General features: G+C 38.1%; 1 protein-coding gene across 50 annotated transcripts in view; it reads right to left on the bottom strand.

Annotated features, from left to right (window-relative positions):
- RIMS1 (regulating synaptic membrane exocytosis 1) overlaps window positions 1–20,562 on the bottom strand; it is a 346,977-nt gene that overhangs the window by 53,878 nt on the left and 272,537 nt on the right. For 36 of the 50 annotated variants that reach the window (XM_075747454.1, XM_075747452.1, XM_075747455.1 and 33 more), the window contains one exon: window positions 19,153–19,319. The exons of the other annotated variants lie outside the window; for them this stretch is intronic. In XM_075747454.1, coding sequence (XP_075603569.1) covers window positions 19,153–19,319 — 167 coding nt within the window. The remainder of the gene's footprint in view (window positions 1–19,152; window positions 19,320–20,562) is intronic. 50 annotated transcript variants of the gene reach the window in all.

The raw sequence follows: 20,562 nt of genomic DNA, 5'->3' as shown, positions 1-20,562 counted from the left end.
AGATCAGGAAATTTCCATGTTGGAATATAGTATCAGAATCTGTTTTGTGAAAATGCCTTTCTCAGTAACACACTAACCAGTGAACTGTGCAAGTTTCACAGCTCTGACAGATCTCTATTTTTTAAACTTGTAAGACTAGCATTTCTCCATGAAATGAGAGAATAATCATTCAGAAAGTAGGTCCGAACATTATAAACAATGAACTATTTTCCAAGAACATTTCAGCAAGTTAATTTACATTCTCTGAAACAAGCACAGCAATTGTCTCAGTATGCGGAAGCCCCGGTGTCTGCCCCTGCATCCCCATGGCACTATCGGCCTGAAGCCAACCGATCGCAGGAATAAGAAAACACGAATGTAGTTACCTACTGCAGGGACGCTGCTCTGCGTTAAGTATCACTGATGTGGACAGGCTCATGGAATCAAAGGGCAAATAGCTCAACTGACCCAAACTTGACTGCAAAGAGCCATGGATATATTAAGTTCAAGTCTACCAAACCTAGCAAGCATGTTAAATCTGTATCAAGAAAATAGGTATTGGGTGGTATGTGTATGACAGGTACAAAAATACATTTTTAATGCTCACCATTGAATGGAGGAAACTTTCTTCAGTAGTAAGAAAGCTGAATTGACCAGCTGCTTTTTCTTTGCATAACATTCAGCAATAACATATTATTCTCCGTATTACAACATGCTATATTGCTTTCTTCTCTCGAAAGCATGAGGTACTGAAGTACCTGTGATCTTTTACACCTTTGTGTAAAAAGTTTATGTTGTTGATATGAAATAGATTGCTCACTGCTCCTTTACAAAAGTAAATAATAGCAACAGGAAATGGAGGAGGAAAATCCAAAAGGCTAAATGGAACAGTGGAAGGACAGGACTAACAAAGAAAATACAGAAAACATTTTAAGAAAGATAAGTTGAGATGAAGATAAAGTAAGTGAGAGCTACTCTGAGGTCTGAGCCATGGCTAAATCTATTTCCCTACATTTCTTCATTCTAAAAATAACATGTACTCCCTGTTAAAAATGTTACTGTTCTTATATTAAAAGTTTATTAATTACATTTCATCTTAATCAACTGCAATAATTGAATGAAAGACCAATTAAAATTATTTTTCAGTCTTTTTCAAATCATTAAGAAAGGCTGCTGGTAACGTGACAGTTTCTTTGAAAGAGGAAGCATAATTAGATAATGAAAAATGCACAATCAGTGCTCCACAGTCCATTTTTCATGTACAGATGTTCTGAAGGGATTAAAGACTTCATCTCCCTCCTTCTCTGACAGACACATAAAGCAGTTTATAATGACGGATTTGAAAAAAATCTTTATCTTTAGATAATGAATAATTATAACATTAATTACTCTGGCTTCACCTTGGTTTTATACATAAATGACCTCAGAACCAGAAGTTTCCATCTGTAATATACTGTTTGGGGGTAAAAAAGATACATTATGTTTTTTAAGCAGCTTAGCTGAACTGCTTTCATATATCTTGCCTCCATGACAATAATTTGGAGGCTATTGGCCTCTATTTGCCCCTCAAAACACAAGAGTTGTGACTTGGGTTACAACAGTATGCTTACCCTTGCCCCAAGAGAGATCACCTAAGAAGCAACACCAGTTAATGGCCATACATGTTCAAAATGTTTTTCTCTATAATGCAACTGAGAAGTGCACTAGCTCATGAAACAGTTTCGGCGTTCGGTTTTGAGCTGCAATGGTTCAGATAATCAGAAACTAAGCAGGATTGCTTATTTACTTCTAGTATTTTGGTGGATGCTTACACTGGGGAGATTGTAGATGCAAAATGCCAGATACTTATAATGTTACTGGCTTGCCTGTTAGTTACATCTATTCTTCAAATTTGTCAAACATTAAAAATTTAGGTAGGAATTTTCCATGCCTGATTTCTGCCCAAGGCTGAATTTCTTCTTTTATTTATTCTAAGTTCCAGCTAAAATACCACGATAGATTTTCTGGTCCTTTTAAAGGAATTAAACAGAAAAAAAACCCCATATTGTATTGTCATGTAATAAACAAATAAATAAATTCACTTTGCTTTGAGAAGTACTTATAGCTGGTGCCTCACTGAAAGATGCCAATGAGGTGATCTTTCTATTCGGCACAAACTGCTTTCTGTTCCTTTGAATATCTGTAAATTTGGTAAAACAACATCTGTAAGTAGTAACTCTTATGTTAAGAGACTTTGAAGAGATCAACAATTAAAATATCAGGAGACTTTCTATTACAAAGAGGTGTTGCACTCATGCACAGCTCCTACTGCTATTTCCTATTGTACATATCCTGAATATTACTATTTTGCCTCAAGGCTAGAGGTAGAAAGTCAGTGTTTCCCAGGAATTGCTTCTCTTTGCTACTCTGGATTTGGGAAAGTCAGCTGGACTGTCCAGGATGCAGCGAGGCTGCATTTTCTCTGTTGGCCATCAGGCACGACCCAAGACAAAGTCATGTGATTGGAGTGCAAAAGAGAAGTGAGATGGACAATAATTCCTGGAAGGAAAGAGACTGGTTCATATTGGTACTGAAGTAGGAAGAGAATAAGAAAACTTGGGGAATAAATTCTTTTCATCGCTCTTTCTGAAGACAAAATGTTTCCTAAAAATTCCTGAAACTGAATGCAAGCCTTTCCAACATACCATCACAACTATTTATTATATTATGACCCTCCCATGAGATTGTCAGTTAATCTTCTGTAGCAACAAAACACTCATTATCTGACTCTTTATGTGCACTGTCTTCATCCCATACCATGCACTGACTGAGGCAGTTTCAGCAGAGGGAAAGTTGAGACTAATTAAATGAGTATGCCTACAGACAAAAAGGCCAGGCTTACATAGGCAGGCTCAGTTCTAGTATTTCCTATCTTTCAGCACTTAGCTTCACACTCTTCATATTCTTTTCATATAAATTTTGTGTAAGTTTTCTTTAGTAAGTATTCTTTTTATTACATAAGTTTGAATTTACTGATTTATGTCCATTACAAAGTTGTAAGCAGTAGAATTGGCTTTAGTAGTATTTTATTCATATGTGCAAGCAATAAACCTGTTATTCTTCAGTAACTTTCTCCTGATTTTTTACAAACATATACATCAATCCAAGAGCCATAATGTTTTTTTCTTTCCATTTTAGGCTACATTTTTAATCAGGTGAATTTTTATAAAAACACATTTTATTCTAATATATCAAGAACTGAAGAGTGAACAGCCATAGATTTAATAAATCAGAACTGTTAAGTTTTTCCTTTCTGTTTTCAGTTGAAGTACTGTAGACTGAGGGATTTTGGTGATTTTAAATTTATTCTGACAGCTTTTCAAGCCAATTTTCTGGTCATTATTCCATTTCTGGTCATTATCAATTTCAGTGAGTGAAATTCAGTGAACTGCTTAACCAAATTCAGTCAATTCAGTGAATTGCTTAGCCAGCCAAACTTTGTTAAAATTGTAGTTTTCTGACTTTCTACGTTTGAGTAATTTTTATTGACAAACTGAGACATGCCTTCACAATTCTCGCTGAACTCTTATACTTCATTGTGCTTGAATTTCTCATCCAACTACTTGTAAGTTATGTTATTTGGAGCCATGAAGACTAAACATAAAATCATGGACTAACGCAAAAGATCACTCCAGCATTTGTTCAAAAGAAAACAGCCCATATGGGTACCATTCAGTGACAACACAGAGACATGAAATAACACAGGGACCAAAAGCTTCCTCTAAACAAACTACCTCTGGAGTGAGAAGCCACAGAGCTGCACTTAGTGGCACTGCATCCAAGCTCATAAGCCCTGAAAGGTAGGACTCCTGGTTCAGGCATAGCAAGTTGCTGACTTGAGATAAAGCTGTTGTATATTAATTGCTGTGTGTGCACTACGTGATTAAACCAGGCACTCCAAATAGGGAATCAAACTGCAAAATACAAATACTTTCAGATACTATGGCAGGGAATATCCAGAAGCAGGGATATGTCCAGGATAGGCAGTCTGACAGTCCTCCAGTGCCAGAGTTGGTGGAAAGATCCCTTTCTTTTCTTCCCAGTGTCCATTTGTGAGTTTCTTATGCTGTGTTATGGTTTGGGTAACCTGTCCTCAGCTATATACTTTCAGCTTTCTTAACCAACTCTGACCAACTCACAATGTGACAATTTTTCCTATTGCCAATAGAAGATCATTTAGATCAGGAAGAATTTTACAACCATTCTCCCTACTTCTCAGACAGCTGGGAATGCAGGTGAGAAAACCAAGTCAAAGCTGCCCAATGCTGAAAAGGTTCCTAGAGAGGTTTTGTCCCTATAGGTTTGCCTAAAAGTCTTGATCAGGCTTTTTGCTGCATAAACACTCTTTCTTTGCAAGAATGCTCACTATTACCATCCTGAAGTTTTAAAAAGATGTTCCTTCATTTCTCAGATCTGATGACAGCTAGAATATAATTGTCCACATCTGTGAAGCTCTTAGTCTTTGCTAACCCTGCCAGGTAATTTGCATTAGCCACAGGTTGCATTTTGTACTATATTAAAATTGTATTACCTTTCAAGACAATTTGTCTTGGATTGTTTGGTCTTGCATCCACATTTCTCAATTTTACATTGTTGCATTTTAAGCAAAGCAGCAGCCATACCACTACTACTCAACACAGTTACACTGAAGACTGACAAGTGTTCCACCGGCTTGAACTTTGGGTGTGTGTAAAAAATTGAAGAGTAGTGTAATTGTTTAAAAGATGTCTCTGTATTGACAAGTATCAGTTACCCCTCGGGGATGGGGGGAAGCTGAATAAAGGTATCAGTTTCTTAAGCACACAAAATAGCCAAACTCCCAGCTTATAAATAAGAAGATGAACTAGTGTGCTTTTTAAACCTAGATTTAAAATGTTACCATTATGCTAATGTTTTCCAGAGCATACTGTTCTATATAATAAAAAATAATTTACTAATGCTTGTAAAAATGTATCACTGTCTTCAGTACAGACTTAAAAGAGTTTCGAGTGCTATTTATCACACTCTTCTCTGAAAGTCAGATTATTTTTTGGCTTATAAACTTCCAATTCAGAAAAAAGACAAAGATTAGCGAACTTCATTTTTGAACTCAGGTATGAAATTTCTGAGCTTTTAGCCTTTTTTTCCTGTGTTCCTTATGCAATCCCTACAGCTTCTATCACACATTCCCCTACTGGCTCATAGTGGTGAATTTCAATCAGAACTGATCCATTGGGAAGGAGTTGAATATACCAAGGTTTTAGAAGTTTTGTGAAGTCTGATAACTAAGCAGATAAGAGATACATTAAATAAGATGCCCTGTTGAAGAAAGGCTGCTATATGATGTCAGTACTTATCAATTCTCTTTGGTCTGCCAGCTGGACTCTCTGGGTAGGGGAAGAGCGGATATAGATACAGCGGAGGAGGGAGGTGACTGCAGTGTGGGCTGCTAGGTTGTGACACCCCACTAACTGAGTTGTTCCAAAACATCTTGTCACTGAGATAAATATTCAAGTTGAATTGAGTTTAATTCTTTTTTTTTTTTTATCAACCCTCCATGTTTTAGTTAATACTTGTATATCTTTTGTGAGTGCAGCACTAATGCAAACACGTACCAGGGACACACACATGTATTTATGGATGCAACACCCAGTGCAAATGAGCATCCTAAATATGGAAAGCCTACCTCAAAAAAAATGACTGAATTTATTACACCTGTTGACATTCTTGATTTCACTTCATTTTATTCTTGCAGTAGGAGTCTGATTAGCAGCTGTGGGGTGGATAACTTTGATGATTTCAATGCACCCAGTGCTTTGAAAAATACTGCTTCTTACAATGCTACCCCATATGCCATTTTCTGCATCATTAATATTGAGATGCTCTTTGGATTGAATAAAGACTAACACCAGTCACATAGTAAAATGTTAATTTAAACATTGTATTTTAAAATCAAGACTTTGCAATGGAAAATTCCAAGATGAAAAGAATTTTTTTGAAAACATGGCAGATATATGGCTATGAATCCAATGAGGGCTTTTATTGTTTATTTTCAGTAGTAAGATCCATGGAAAGTCTTCAGTCTATCAGCAGCACTGGCTAAGTTATGGATGCTCCCATTCTAGCTATCGGAGGGAAGATGTTCTCCACTGCAATATCAACTAATAAATCTCACTCAGTGTTTAAACACAGAACTATAAACCACTGAAGCCACTGCACAATAAAAGAAGTTGCTTATTACATTATATAAGAAAATCAGTCTCTACTTAGTGACCCTAAATGTCTTGTTTACAGCAGAAACCTTGACTACAAAGAAACAGTCATACACGGGCAAATTATCAGCAATATAATATGGGTTATAAATTTAGAAATTGTCTTCTGGTATTTATAACAGGCTTTTTTTATATCAAACTGGAATTCCATTACAGTCATGCTGAACAAAAGCTAAAGCAGTATATCTTAGTTCTAATACTGAATTTAATAGTTTGTATTTAAAAACTGCAAATAAATAATTGTTAAAAAATATTTGGAAAATCAAAGCAGATGGTCACTATTGCCATGTGCTTAATTAGCTTGTTAATACAAGCGCTGAGAGAGTCTAATTTCTGAAGCTAATGGGAATGGAAAAGTGCTTGACAGTTCAATGCAAGCGCTCAATGCAATGCAGAAGTCCAGCCAGCCAGAATAAAACATACAAACAAGTGCTTAACATCCTGATTCAGCAAAGTGCTGCCACGGACTTGAATTTTCTTCTTTCCAGCCAAGCACGTGTGGCACAGCACAGGCTACGTCCTTCACTGAACCCGAGTATAAATCACTAACCACAACCCTTCATCGGTTGTGGGGAGCACTCATTCATCCTTCATTGAAACCATCTGGTTCTTCTTGCACACGTAGTCTGTAGCTCACTACCCTTCCCTTCCCCTTACTGCTGATGATCACTCACTGCTGCTTGTTACTGTTGCGCAACAGAAAAAGCTATTAATCATCTCCCCGTTTATTCTCCCCTCCCCACACACAGCTAAGCTTGCTAATATGAAGATACGCTTCAAATGGTCAGTTCCCTGCAAATTCCCACCAAATATCCATCTTAGTACAAATATCCATCTTAGTACAAACACCAACAGGAAAAAAGCAAACAGCATGAAGAGAGACCTTCCCACAAAGAATCAGATCATTGTGCTTTGCTGCCTATCCCTTGGTGATGTTCACTGTCAATATATAGAGTGACTATTTAAATATTTTGAGATCCCAGTTCACCAGGGAATCCCAGTAATGTGAGCTCTGTAATACTGCCTCAAACCACAAACTCCTTTCTTTCCATGAAGAAGAAGCTGGCCTCAATGCTAGGTCAAACTGGGCCTTTAAATCACACTGTTTCTGTTTTGATGACTCTGAGCCGGATGTCTGATCTGCCTCTCATTCCTTACTCTAAATTCTAAGGGCCTGTGAAGTTAAACCCGAAAGAATGTGTAAGAAAAAAATGTCTAGGTTTTTCTGCTCTATTAGAGTCTCTGGGTCACACACAGAGGATGACCCCGAATTTCTGTGGAAGTTAGCTAGGTAAAAGAGAAGAATCAAACTAGAGTGAAGTCTTTCTTGTATTACTTGCATTGTTTTATATCTTGGGCATATGGTGGAGAGACTGGCTCAATGTTTCCACAGGAGAATAAAAATTAGCAATAGATTTTTCCTTAACGTGAAACAGTTTAAGGTAATTTTTTCTGCCGCTTAGAAGCACCAAAAATCCCCTCACCGGGCTAAGCTGAAAAAATGGACCACATTCTGTTTCCAGAAACATTTCTGTTTCTGGAAACAGAAAGTCGTTCAATAAATTTAATCCTGGGGAACACTGTGCATTGTCCCCACTAGCAGGAGACACGTTTGAAGAAGGGCCAACAAAAGAAGCAAGTAAATTTTTACCTGACTTTAAAGAGTTCAGTTCCACTCAATACATAGGTTAAAAAAATTTGGCCTTTGGAAGCCATCTAGTACTAGAGGACTATAATGTAACAGACAGTATAATAAAATGCAGTTGCTACACAGTGACGTAAGAAAACAGATATTTCTTCCTAGGAATTTGACAGACTTTATATACTTGCAAATGTTACACAGTTTTTTAGTTACAGCTTACTGAACTGCAACTCAAAACCTAAAAGTTCACCTTGTAGGTTAAAGCGTGAGGCTTGAAATTTGATTTGGAACTGTAATAGCTATAAAAATCAGTATGATTTAATTATTCAAATTAGGAGGAAGAACCACTTGTTTCAGATAATTTTTCTGTTATTTGTATATTTAAGCACAAAAGAAATATATTATTGCATTATAAATATATGAATTACTTTAATCAGTGTAGCCTAGTTCTAGTATCATATATTTCTTAGAAAGGAAGGATTCCTGTTTAACTAGAAGATGAAGGATTTCACACTTACGTGAAGTACAGCCTAGTCACCTTAAAAAAGAATCTGTACCTGAAAATTGCAGGATGTACAAGTTCTCATGAGAAAGAAATACTCAGGTCAAGAAATGCTCTTCAGTCAATCTAAATTTGAAGAGACATAATTTAAAAAATAAATTGGGAACTATCTCATATTTTTGACTATTAAAATCATAAAAATGAAAACTTCAGAAAAGAGGACAACTTCAGTATTATCTCCTCAAAGCCATGCCAGTTCACATTATGAACAGAAATTAGTATTGTTTCAATGAGCGCCTTTGCACTGGGGCTTTGACAGTCAATTAAAAAAATCATATTGAAGCATAGATTCTGATGATCCACAGTCCAGCTGATAAATTACAACTGCAGCCATCTATAAATTTGCAAGTGCTTAGCTATGCAGGCTTTGAAGCAGATATAATATGGAAGATGAATAGCAAATAAGAACTTTGTCCAAGATTCTTTAGAAATGTGACAACCTGTAATAATCTGGAATTAAAATTTCTGAAAAGGAAGGTTGATATAATTCATATGTGAATATATATGCACCAGAATTCATTTCTGGTACTGCTACAGGTATGTAAATGACTGAGTGGTGCTTTAGGCCTGAGAAATGTCTAACAGACCTTCCGCGGTGATGTTTTGAAATGCTGCATGTGGCAGAATTTAACCTCAAAAGCAAGAATCACCCTTTTGAAAATGCCAGTTAAGGACCAGATTTTCAACGTGATGCAGACTGATACAGCTCCACACCGCTGTTTGCGGAGCCGTAGAGATTTGTAGTCGCTGGGATCTAGCCATTCATATATCGCTAACATTTAGTTCTATTGTGAAAGAGACACAGATGAGCACACTGCTAGAACACTGTGATCATTAACACCTGATGGCACAAAGTGAGGCATGCAGGAGGTATACAAATAATAAGATTTTTTTTTTATATACGTTTGGCAGTGCTGCTGCATATACAGTAAACAAGATGAATCTACTATCTCTTTTAGTATCACACCCTGAAGGTCCTCACAATCCTAAATGAGAAACCACCATGCTTCCAAGTGCATGACAATGTCATGCCAGACAAGGCTCTGGGTTGACAGCATGTTTCACAATTAGAATAATATTTATTTTTATACAGAATACTGGTAGTGAGAGCTATAAAAATCACAAACGTCCAATTTGGCCTAGTATACCCAAATGGATCCCTCTGATGCTAAGCCATAGTACTGCATAGTTCACTGCAAATTTATATGGCTCAATCCTTTCTTTATATAACATGAACTTGCCCTCACACAGGCTTTTTTTAAGGAACATGGGATCAAACATATGCAAGTTACAAAAAATCTGTAATATTCAACACATTTTCAGGATCTTCTTCTAGGTTTAGATGATGAGTGCAGCACAGTGAATATCCCACACAAAGTTAGTTTGAAACTACCTGTGAATTTGTCCCCATTTTTCAGGTGATTTGTTTTTATTGATAAATAAACTGCAGTGTTCTTCTTTTGCCTCCACTATTAAAAGATTTTACTTTTTTTTTTCTATGAGTGAAGAATCTTAACTACATCCTCCAAACCGTAGCACAAATTCAATATACAGATTTTAATTACTTTTGTAATTAACATGAAATGAATGGTTTTCTTTACTTCAACGCAGATCTCGGTCTCATCAACAGAAATGCATGAAAAGCCTTGGTGTATTATGTTTTCCTTGATTGCTATGACATGAAGTTAAACTTTGTTCAGCTGTCTCTGTGGTGCAGTACTGTTGCATTTCAAGTGAATTAGTGAGCTGACACGGATGGATGCAGCCCTAGTCTAAACAGAGGGTGGGGGAAGGACTTAACAACTTTATTGCACAGGTCACATCACATACATTTATGATGGTTACAGGCAGCACTATTGGGAAGGCTGACAACAGGTCAGACCCTTCAGACTCTCTCTACTCCATTCTCCCTCATCACCATAAATTGTATTAAACTAGCTCCAATGTACTATGTGGGAGGATGGAAAACCAACGGGAGAAAATCTACTTCCAATCCAGAGAATGCTGTCTGGCTACATCTCCTTGAGAGATATTCTGCAAGTCAACACTGCTGTTTGTCCTCAGTGAGATGGCAAACCTCCAGTTAGTTCATCTGGCTCCACACTAAAGACACGGAGCATTTTATGTAAAAGAACAGCATAATAAGTAGCATGAAATGAAACTCTGAAAAGAAAGAACGATCTACTAAATAAGAGGGAGCTACAAGCACAGAAAAGAAGCCAGTCAGCACTCACCATTTCCCAATGAACTCCAAGCAGAATGTTTCTGGGCAGGTCTAGAAGCGGGGAAGGGAGAGGTCTTAACTGAGTCACTGGGAGCCTTTGCCTGGCTTAGAGATTGCAAGCTCATCACCTTAAGAGCTTGAAGAAACTAGCTCCACAGTAACTAATGGGACAAAAAAGTACAACAGCATAAGGATGGGAACTCTATACTGTGTTAGAGAGTCTCCTACACTTACATAAAGCCAGCAGACTCCCCCTCCAGAAGGGTGAGTTTCTACAACTGTCATGATAACTACGAAAGTTCCCAAATGCTTTGAAAAGAAAATATTTAAATGGCCTCATTTCTAGTTAGCTCCTTGCATGTGACTACTATCAGCAGAAGGAACATTAGTTTATTTTCTCAGAGACTGACATAGACATAGTAGTGATGACAAACTGGAAGAATTTTTGAAGTTGGGCAAAAACTGTGGATCTAAGAAGTTAATGTTGCATGATATGCTAGCTGCATTATCTTCAGTTTCACAGTGACATTCAGACTTTTAGTGTGAATCCTCAGTCATGGTTAAACCCACCTTCAATAAGTTCATTCCTTTTAAAAGAAAGCAATGAACAACAGATTCATTAATTAACAGGCAGTTCCTTTTCAGTACAAAAAATTAAGGATATTTGGAAACTACATTTCTATCTGAAAGCTAATTTGGATTCACTGGATCTTCCCTCTCAGTAAGTATTGCTAATCAAAACTGAGAGGGGATAGAAGAAAGACCTAACTTTCTCAGATTTCCTCCTTGTTGAAATGGTAAGGAGAGGCTGCAGAGGAAAGCAAGGAGCAGGGTGCTGAAGAGAACACTGTGCCAAGGTCCACACTGGTATCAGCTCTTCATGCATGCTCAATATCTGAGGAGAAAGGACTCTGAAGGAGATGCAAGGAACTGAGGAAACAACCCCTCTGTAACTATGCCTGCAAAGGCACAGCTTCTGACATTGTTAGAGTTTTTAACTGTTTTGGCCAATTGCTACACAACTGGCACAACCAAGTATTATGGTTATGAAAAAAGCAAATGGATTATTCCATGTGTTGGTTAGGGCAGAATTAAAGACACTGTGCAAGAGACCTCATCTACACTACTGATCACGTGAATTCCAGAAGGTTTCATTCAAACTGGAAACTGGTAGAAAAGAGCTGGTAGAATGACCAACAAAATAGAATGGATGTAATATGTAACTGAGTAAAGCAGCTAGTTAGACCACTGAGCTACAATTGCTTGCTATGATACCCGAGGGAGTAAATAGAAGGGAGGAAACACCTGTCTAAGTAAAATGCCAATATTGGGACAGGGACAAAGGTGAACAATGTGTTTAAACTCCCTGTGAGTAATTTTATCCTGTAACTGAAAGAAATGTACAGAGCATCAAAGAAATTAGATTTGGAAAACTTTCTAAAATAAGTGGCTGAGAGTAAAAGCAACCAACTAAGTTGAAGATGGATCCTGAAAATACATCAGTGTGATTCAGTTCTTTGTTACAGCAGAGGCTACATCCAGCGACCCCAGAGAGGTCCCTTCCAGTCCCATGTTCTTATATATATTCTATATATATATACACAGAACAGATGTAGGCAGAATTGCCTTACAGACAGCACCTACTACAAAACAGGACTGAATGATGACCAAATGCTTCCATATATGTCACTTAAAGCTGAGGTTTCATGAAATATTCCTGAATATCTGCTTACGTCTAGTCTGTTTAGGCATCTGTTAAAGACAAGCCTGAGGATTGGTCATCACAAGCTCATTTATCAGCTCAAAGTGGTTGGTTACTATCTTGCCAGGTGGTCACAATGAGCCAGAAGCCGTACCTTTTAATTCTACTCACATGACACCAAGTAGTGTGGTGAATTTTAGAGCTTGATATAGAAAGGATGATTTGATCACAAGGAGAAGCTTCCTAGTAACATTTACATATTGCCTCAACAGGTAGAAAAGCCAATATTGCTTCTCTAAGTGTGATAATGATTTGATAGCAGCAGAGTAGAAGGCAGGAGATAACCTAACCTGCCAAAGGGTCATTTGCATATGCATTTCCAAAGTACATGCATATTACAGTGTGTGCATGCACACCCAGAGAAGTAAAATAAAAATCAGAGGGTTGAGGAGCAGCCTCCTAAATTGGTTAAGAATCAATAGCGTTGTGCATGCGTGTGTGTGCATGTGTGGAGTAAGATGTGAACCTGAAAGAAACTGTACGGAAGCCCTGAGGAAAGGACGGATGATAAAATCTATGATTACAGAGGATTGCCTCCGACGAATGCAACTTTAGTTGTAAAGTATGCATATGAGTGAGGCAAAGGGTCAGCATCTACAACAGGTGATCTGAAAAGGGGAGAAAGAATTCAGGAGTTAAATACAGATGAAACATTTTTTCATTCCTGTCACCTATGTTGATTCATACTTCTTAAGTGTAATCTACTTTGCATTCTATAACTAAATATTTTACTTCCATTTAGCTTCAACCCCAATCTGACTTGAATTAGAAATCATTTCCAGATACAGCACACTCACCTACATGATACATTATTCACAAAATCACAGAATAGTTGAGGTTGGAGGACACCTTTGGAGACTGTTTAGTCCAACTCTCCTGCGCACTGCAGGGTCAATGAGAGCAGGTTGCTCAGGGCCATATCCAGTTGGGTTTTGGATATCGCTAGGTATTGAGACTGCACAACATCTCTGAGCCACTTGTCCCAGTGTTCAATTAATTTTGCAGAAAAAAAAAAATTCTTATGTTTAATTTCCTTTATTTCAGTTTGCACCCATTTCCTCTTACCCTTTCACTGAGAAGAGTCTGGCTCTGTCTTCTTTACTCTCTCTCATCAGGCATTTACGCACATTGAAAGATCTCCCTGACCCTTGCCTCCTCTCCTCTCCTCCTCTCTCCCCTCCCCTCCCCTCCCCTCCCCTCCCCTCCCCTCCCCTCCCCTCCCCTCCCCTCCCCTCCCCTCCCCTCCCCTCCTCTCCTCTCCTCTCCTCTCCTCTCCTCTCCTCTCCTCTCCTCTCCTCTCCTCTCCTCTCCTCTCCTCTCCTCTCCTCTCCTCTCCTCGCTGAACAGTCCCAACTCTCTTGGCCTCTCCTTTTATGACAGATGCTGCAATCCCTTCACCATCTTCATGGCTCTTTGCTTCATGTCTCTTGTACTGGGGAGCCCAGAACTGGACTCAACTTCAGATGTGTGTCACTAGAGCTGAGCAGAGGGAAAGGATAATGTTCCTCCACCTGCTGGCAACACTCTTCCTAATGCAGCTCAGGATGGTGTTGGCCTTCTTTGCTGCAAGGCGACATTGCTGGGTCACATTCAACTTAGTGTCCACAAGGATCCTAGGGTCTTTTTTGCAAAGCTGCTTTCCAGCTGCAAAGCTGCTTTCCAGCTGTGAGCCCCACATGTGTAATGATACATGGAGTCATTCCTCCCCAGATGCAGGATTTTGCATTTCCGTTGTTGAACTTCATGAGCTTTCCATTGGCACATTTCTTCATCCTGTTGAGGTCCCTCTGAATAGTGTCACGCCCACCTAATATATCAGTCATTCCTATCAGCTTTCTGTTATCAGCAAACCTGCTGAGGGTGCACTGTGTCCCAGCATCCCAGTCACTAATGAAGATGTTAAACAATACTGCCACAATATTGACCCCAGACATATACTAATAATGACTTGTCTCCAGTTGTATTTTGTATCACAGATCACAACCTTCTTAGCCTTGTGTTCAGCCAGTTTTCAATCTGCTTACTGTTCACTTACCTAGGCTGTACTACCTCAGTTTATGTATGAGGATGTTTCGGAAGAGAGTGCTGAAAGCCTTACTAACAACAAGATACAGAATTTTTGCTGTTCCCTCATTCACCAAGCCAGTCAACTAATGAAAGAAGGCTATCAGGCTGGTCAGGCATGATTTCTCCTTTATAAATTCATGCTGAATATTCACAATCACCCTCTTGTCTGTATGTTTGGAAATGGTTTCCAGGATTATTTGCTCCATCACCTTCCCAGGGGTTGAGCTGAGGCTGACTGGCCTACGGTTCCCTAGATTCCCCTTGCCCTTCTTGAAGATAGTAGTGACAATTTCTTTCTTCCAGTCTTCAAGAACATCCTCAGATTGCCATGATGTTCCAAAGATTATTGAGTAGCCTTGCAATGACATCAGTCAGCACCAGTTCATTTAGTACTCATGGGTGCATCTTCTCATGTGCCAACAACTTGCACATGTCTGGTTTGACCTGACCATCCTCTGCTGCGTCCTTGCTCCAGACTTTCCCTCTGGTCATTAATGCACTACAGAAACCTCCTGGATTGCTTGTGCCCTACTGCATTGCTCAACCAGCAGACATCAGGATGCTTAAAGTTCCTCATGAAAACCAGAGCCTGTGAATGTGAATCTTCCAGTTGTTGGAAGAAGGTTTCATCTACTTCTTCCTAAAGTAGACTTCCAGGAAGTCCATAGCAGACACCCACAACATCATGACATTGGTTGGCCCTCTAATCCTGACCCATAAACTCTCAGCTTTCATCACCCATCTCTAGGCAGAGCTCCCTGCATACCCTGCTCTCTAACATAAAGAGCAACACCCCTTCCATGCTGTTCTGCCCTGTGCTTCCATGGATTGCAGCAGTCCAGTCATGTAAGCTATCGCACCATGTCCCTGTGATCATGATGAGATCATAGCCCTGCAGCTGCACAACACACCTCTAATTCGTCTTGTTTGTTTCCCATGCATGAGAGCACAGGCCATTCAGAGAGCCACCTACTTGTGCCAGTCTCCCAGAAAAAGCATGAAAGCTTCCCCCAAATGCTCTTCTCTCAAGCATGTCCTTATTCACGTTCATACACTTGTGGTGGGCTCCTTCCTGCCCTGTTTTGTTGATTATGAGGTCCTGACTGTCTCCACCACCTTGCGCCCTTTGCTTACCAACCCATCAAGCACTTCCTCACTTGATGATGTGTTGCCATTTCCCTTCTCCATAGTTCCTGTTTCAAAGCTCAAGTGTACTAATGCTAAAGTTCTAGTGTACTGAAAGAATAACAGATACATGCAAATTATATATGCTGTTCTGGAAATTGGGAACGAAAAAATTTGTCAGAAAATTTGGTTCATAACTATGAAACAAAAAAAGTTCTTTTCCTTCAGTAATGTATTGAGAACATACCTGACTCCCAAGAAGCATATATGAGTTTGTGATACAAGCCATTCCACTGTTACAACCTATTATATTATTCTCTTTCTTTGATAAGCTCATTTAAAATATTTTAATTAAACTTAAGCATTCAATTAAGCAAAGCATGTAAAATCAGATTAAAATATGGCACATACATAATTATATTCTATCACACATTTATTAAGATGCTAAATTTAATTCTTAATAAAGATGTGGTTTTCAAATTTAAAATGAGGAATAACAGTGATATTCCTAAAGTCTGAAATCCAGATACACTGAGACAAATTCACCTTAAAAGTAGTTATTTAGTCTTTCATATATTTAGCAGATTTTGTTCAATCAGATTTAAGTGAAACAATTTATGGTAGACAACTTGCTAAATCTTCCAAAACAGAAGCCTCCAGCTCACCTTTACCATGCATGACAGTTCCCTACTTGACATTACCAAGATGTCCAGGTATCTCTGCATAAGCAGGCCCCTAATGAAAAATGATGCAATGACATCATTTGGCATAATTTTTAATGAAGTGAGCAAATGTCCTTCTTTATCTGCTCAAGCCCATATGATGCTGATTAATCATCATGTATTTAATATGGATTCTAACTTATCAATCATTTGCATTAAACCATGAAAATTTTCCTTCTGCTTTATTAGGATGTGAGACATATTCCTGAATCATATACACTAACATCTGTAGCATACACAGGCACAAAGTATTGTGTGACTGTATTATAAATGCATAAAGACCATGACTGATGAAAACAAATCTCCAAAAAAAGAAGGACTAGTAATCTGGCTTCAGTTATGAAATACAAACCAACTCGAAATGCTATGGCAAGCCAAATTCACAAGTCTGATTCAAGTCAAAAGACCCAGAACATTTTGTTCTCAGAACAAAAATTCCTGATATTTGCCTGCACTTCCCCTAGAGAGCGTGACAATCAGCCAGACTTCCCAGGATGGTAACAAGCAAGATGTTTGGAATAATTTCATATGCAGACTAGTTTATCCACACATAGCCATTTGTTATAACATCCACCTGAAAACACTAAACAAATTAAAAATTAAGAAGCTATTTTATATACTTATATTTAGAACTTGCATCAATCATAATTCCCTCTTGGAACCTATCATCAGAAGTGTTAATCAACAAAATCTCCGGACTGAAGAGTAACTAATGGTATTTTCCCTGCATGCTATGTCACAGCTTTCTGACAGGCACTTCAATTACAAATATACTGTAGGAATGAAAAGAGTCTTCTACCTTAAAAGGCTTAGATATAGTCTTGTCATTAATTAAATGAAAGGGAAGATCTGTTTTCATTCTCTCTATGTTACTAACTTCTTCAACGTGCTCAAGTTTCCTAATACTACAAAACTTTAAATTTGGCAGTTCTGACTCAAAGCATAGCTAGGGTGTTACCTAGCTATTCAAATAAGATGCACAGTATTTCTGTGTTGTTCTGCATCAACTAGTTTTATCCTTGCTGTTCAGATAGTGTTTCATTCTATAAATGCTGTACATTATTAAAAGCACAATGTAGTTTGAGTAATGTAACTGAATCAAAAATTGCTGAAAACCCCCCACAAGAAAAAGAGATGTGCTTCCAGGTTTTAAAATCTTTACTGCTTGAATAAAGAAGTAACTGTTTCTAAACGTAGGGTAATATAGAATACATTGTCTGAAATGATAGAATCTCAAATCTTCAAAACTGAGGGAGAAGAGAGAAAAATCGATTCTGCCTGGATTGCTGGGGAAAAGGCATTAGCTAGCTTTTTTAAGGATCTTTCCTCCATTAGGATTTGGGAGGAAAGGTCAGGAAGGTGTTTGTGCTGGCAGAACTGGTGGTGAAGTTAGTGAATACAAACCACACTCACTATGATCTGAAACATCAGTCCTTCTGACATTTAAAAGTAATGATATTTTGTAGAAAATTACAGCAAAATTTTGCTTTCTTAATGACAGCCCCAAAAAGGATAGTATCTTGCATTGTCATATGTCTAGAAGCTTAATTTATATCGCTTTTCACAGATGCATTAATATGAGGGATGATAGGGTGATATTGACTAACAACATTAACTAAAACTACTGCTGTCTTAAGCTGCCACACTTCACATTCAGAAATTTGACACAACTCTCAATATGAATAACTAACCAGTGGGTTTTTTAGCTCATGTAGAAATGTTACAGGAGCACAGTTTCATTTCAGGTTACTAATCTGCACCCTGGAGCACTCTCCAGTCACATTTCTCCATTTAATTTAATTAACTCATTAATGTTCCTTAACGTTCCTTAACAAAAAACTGAGGTGGAGCTAGTTCATACACAGAGGCCAGTTTCTGAGTTTCCCTAGCATCCATTCCCATTGCATGAACAGATCAAAAAGCCTGCAGCTGAGCTTCTCAGATAGTAAGTCTGCCTAGAAATGTTCTGAAGTACTAAATGATGCCATCTGGACTTTTATCAGACTGATTTTCTCCATAGGGATATTTTTTTTTACAGTTCCTAACTTCTCATGTCTTATAACACTTAGAGTAAAACTTTTGAGAGTTCAGACATTGATAGGTGTAATCATAGATTATCAAGGCAATCCTACAGCTATTATAGCTGGTGGGAGTTTTGTCAGCAAGTTAAATGAAGACAGAAACCCATCTGTGTATCTAAAAAAGCACTAAACCAAGAATAGGTTATTATCAAGGATGAAACAGATATTTGATTATTGATAACGCAAATGAATTAAACTACTTTTGAACCAGAGATATCAAAATTAGTATACAAATAGTTGTTTCAAAGCTAGTAATTTATCACATACAGGAAAACAGCAAAATAAAAGCAGGTAGGTAGGGAAATAAATACATAGATTGAAAGAAAGAAAACCAGAGCTTTTATGAAAGAAAATTCTTTAGATGAAAAATCTAGTAATATTTCTGCTGTAATACTTTGTTGGCATATAGATTACACTGACTGATAGCCAGCAATGAGATGATAGTGTGTGTTCAAGTTCCAATTGCCACAAATACATTAATCTGTCATCTCCTCATGGGAAGTTTGCTTTCTGTTTTAGATGCACAATTGCATAAATATTGTCACCTTAGGCTAGCAATGGAAGACAGTTTATATGTGCACAGACATTTGTCATAAATTCTTATGTTGTGGTCACCTAATTTCAATAATTTCTGGTTGTATTTTGGCACTAAATGAAAGAGGGGGTGTGATACAATCGAAGCTGCACTGAGAACTCACCTGATTCTGCCCCGAGGGCGTTCAGATTGCTCTGACATAAAACTTGTGCTGCTGAGGCGTGAGGCACTGCTGGTTCGGGAAATGGCTGACACATCACTGACATCACTATCTGATGATTTGGCAGAGACGTTATCACAACTTCTGTACTGATCTGTTTGTATATTATACTAGAGATCAAGAAAAGAGAGGGTGAGGAGTCTCATCAAAATATAACGCATATATTCTCTGTAACTGCTTTTAGATCTAACAAAATTGTATGAAATTCAGAGAAACGCCTATATTAAATAATGTCTTTATGTCTAGTGAAGAAATCAAACATGATATTTATGGACTAAATAAGACACTTGAAATAAATTACAGCGTTCGAATTGAAATAGGCTGCTGGTTCTTTAGTAGACTGGAACTACAATAATGAAATATTTATGCAGTGAACAGACATCTTCTCAAGCACATGCATGCCATCTATTTGGCTATAGTCCTTTTTTCAATTTTTCAATATCGAAAAATATGCTATGAAGTACTTATACAGTCAGTTTGAAACAGGAGAACTGCAGTTGAGTCTCAATGAAATGCAATGCTACATGAAGCTGACATTGGGGATTGATTTCAATAGCTAAGTTCTGTCAGAAAAGCAAAAAAGTACATTTTCTACCTCACAATATCTCTATATCATGATTCTATAGGACTAGTCAGGCTAACTCAGCCTGAGAAAGCTAAATCAGCCAAAACAGTATTTGTTTTCAGGCAGATCAGTTCCCTGATCCAGTTGCTTTTACATGTGCACACATGTGAGAACTAGCAGAGGACCCAGCAGGACAAATATGTGGACAGGGGTAGAAGTTATTACCCTTTTGCTAACAGCAGAAGCTTTGATTGATTAGTTAAAACCAACTGCAACACCACACTGCCTAGTACATAGTGCTCGTATTTCATCATCAGTTAGACATACATAAAAGGAAGCTTCAATCCTAGCATGTATGTCACACTTACTTACCTAAATCTTTGGTCACACACATACGAAGACCAAACCATTGTCAGGTTCCCAAAACTAAACCCCACTATCATTAGAGAGCAAGGTACCCTTGGCTCGGAAGCAACTAAGCTGGTGGTATACTTCCCAGGGCATATTATAGGAAAACTATTAACACGTGGGAAGACATGACACTCTAGGGAGTTCATTTTCCGGATCTGCGCTCTGTAAAATTGCAAGTCGTAAAAGTTTGTTTATGAGTTATACACAAAGCTGTGACAGTCTGTGAATATCCTCAGCCCAACTAGGCACTGGGTTGCAGGCTGAATCAGTGGATGAATGTCATGACTCAACTATAAAAGCCTGGCAAACACAAGCTCAGGTCTGTGCAGACAAATGTATCAGGCCTCCTGTGCTCAAGCCAGGTTTATCTTGTCTTG

Source organism: Balearica regulorum, chromosome 3 (assembly GCF_011004875.1).
Source record: "Balearica regulorum gibbericeps isolate bBalReg1 chromosome 3, bBalReg1.pri, whole genome shotgun sequence".
Classification (NCBI taxonomy): Eukaryota; Metazoa; Chordata; class Aves; order Gruiformes; family Gruidae; genus Balearica; species Balearica regulorum.
This window is presented reverse-complemented; position numbering and strand designations above follow the sequence as displayed.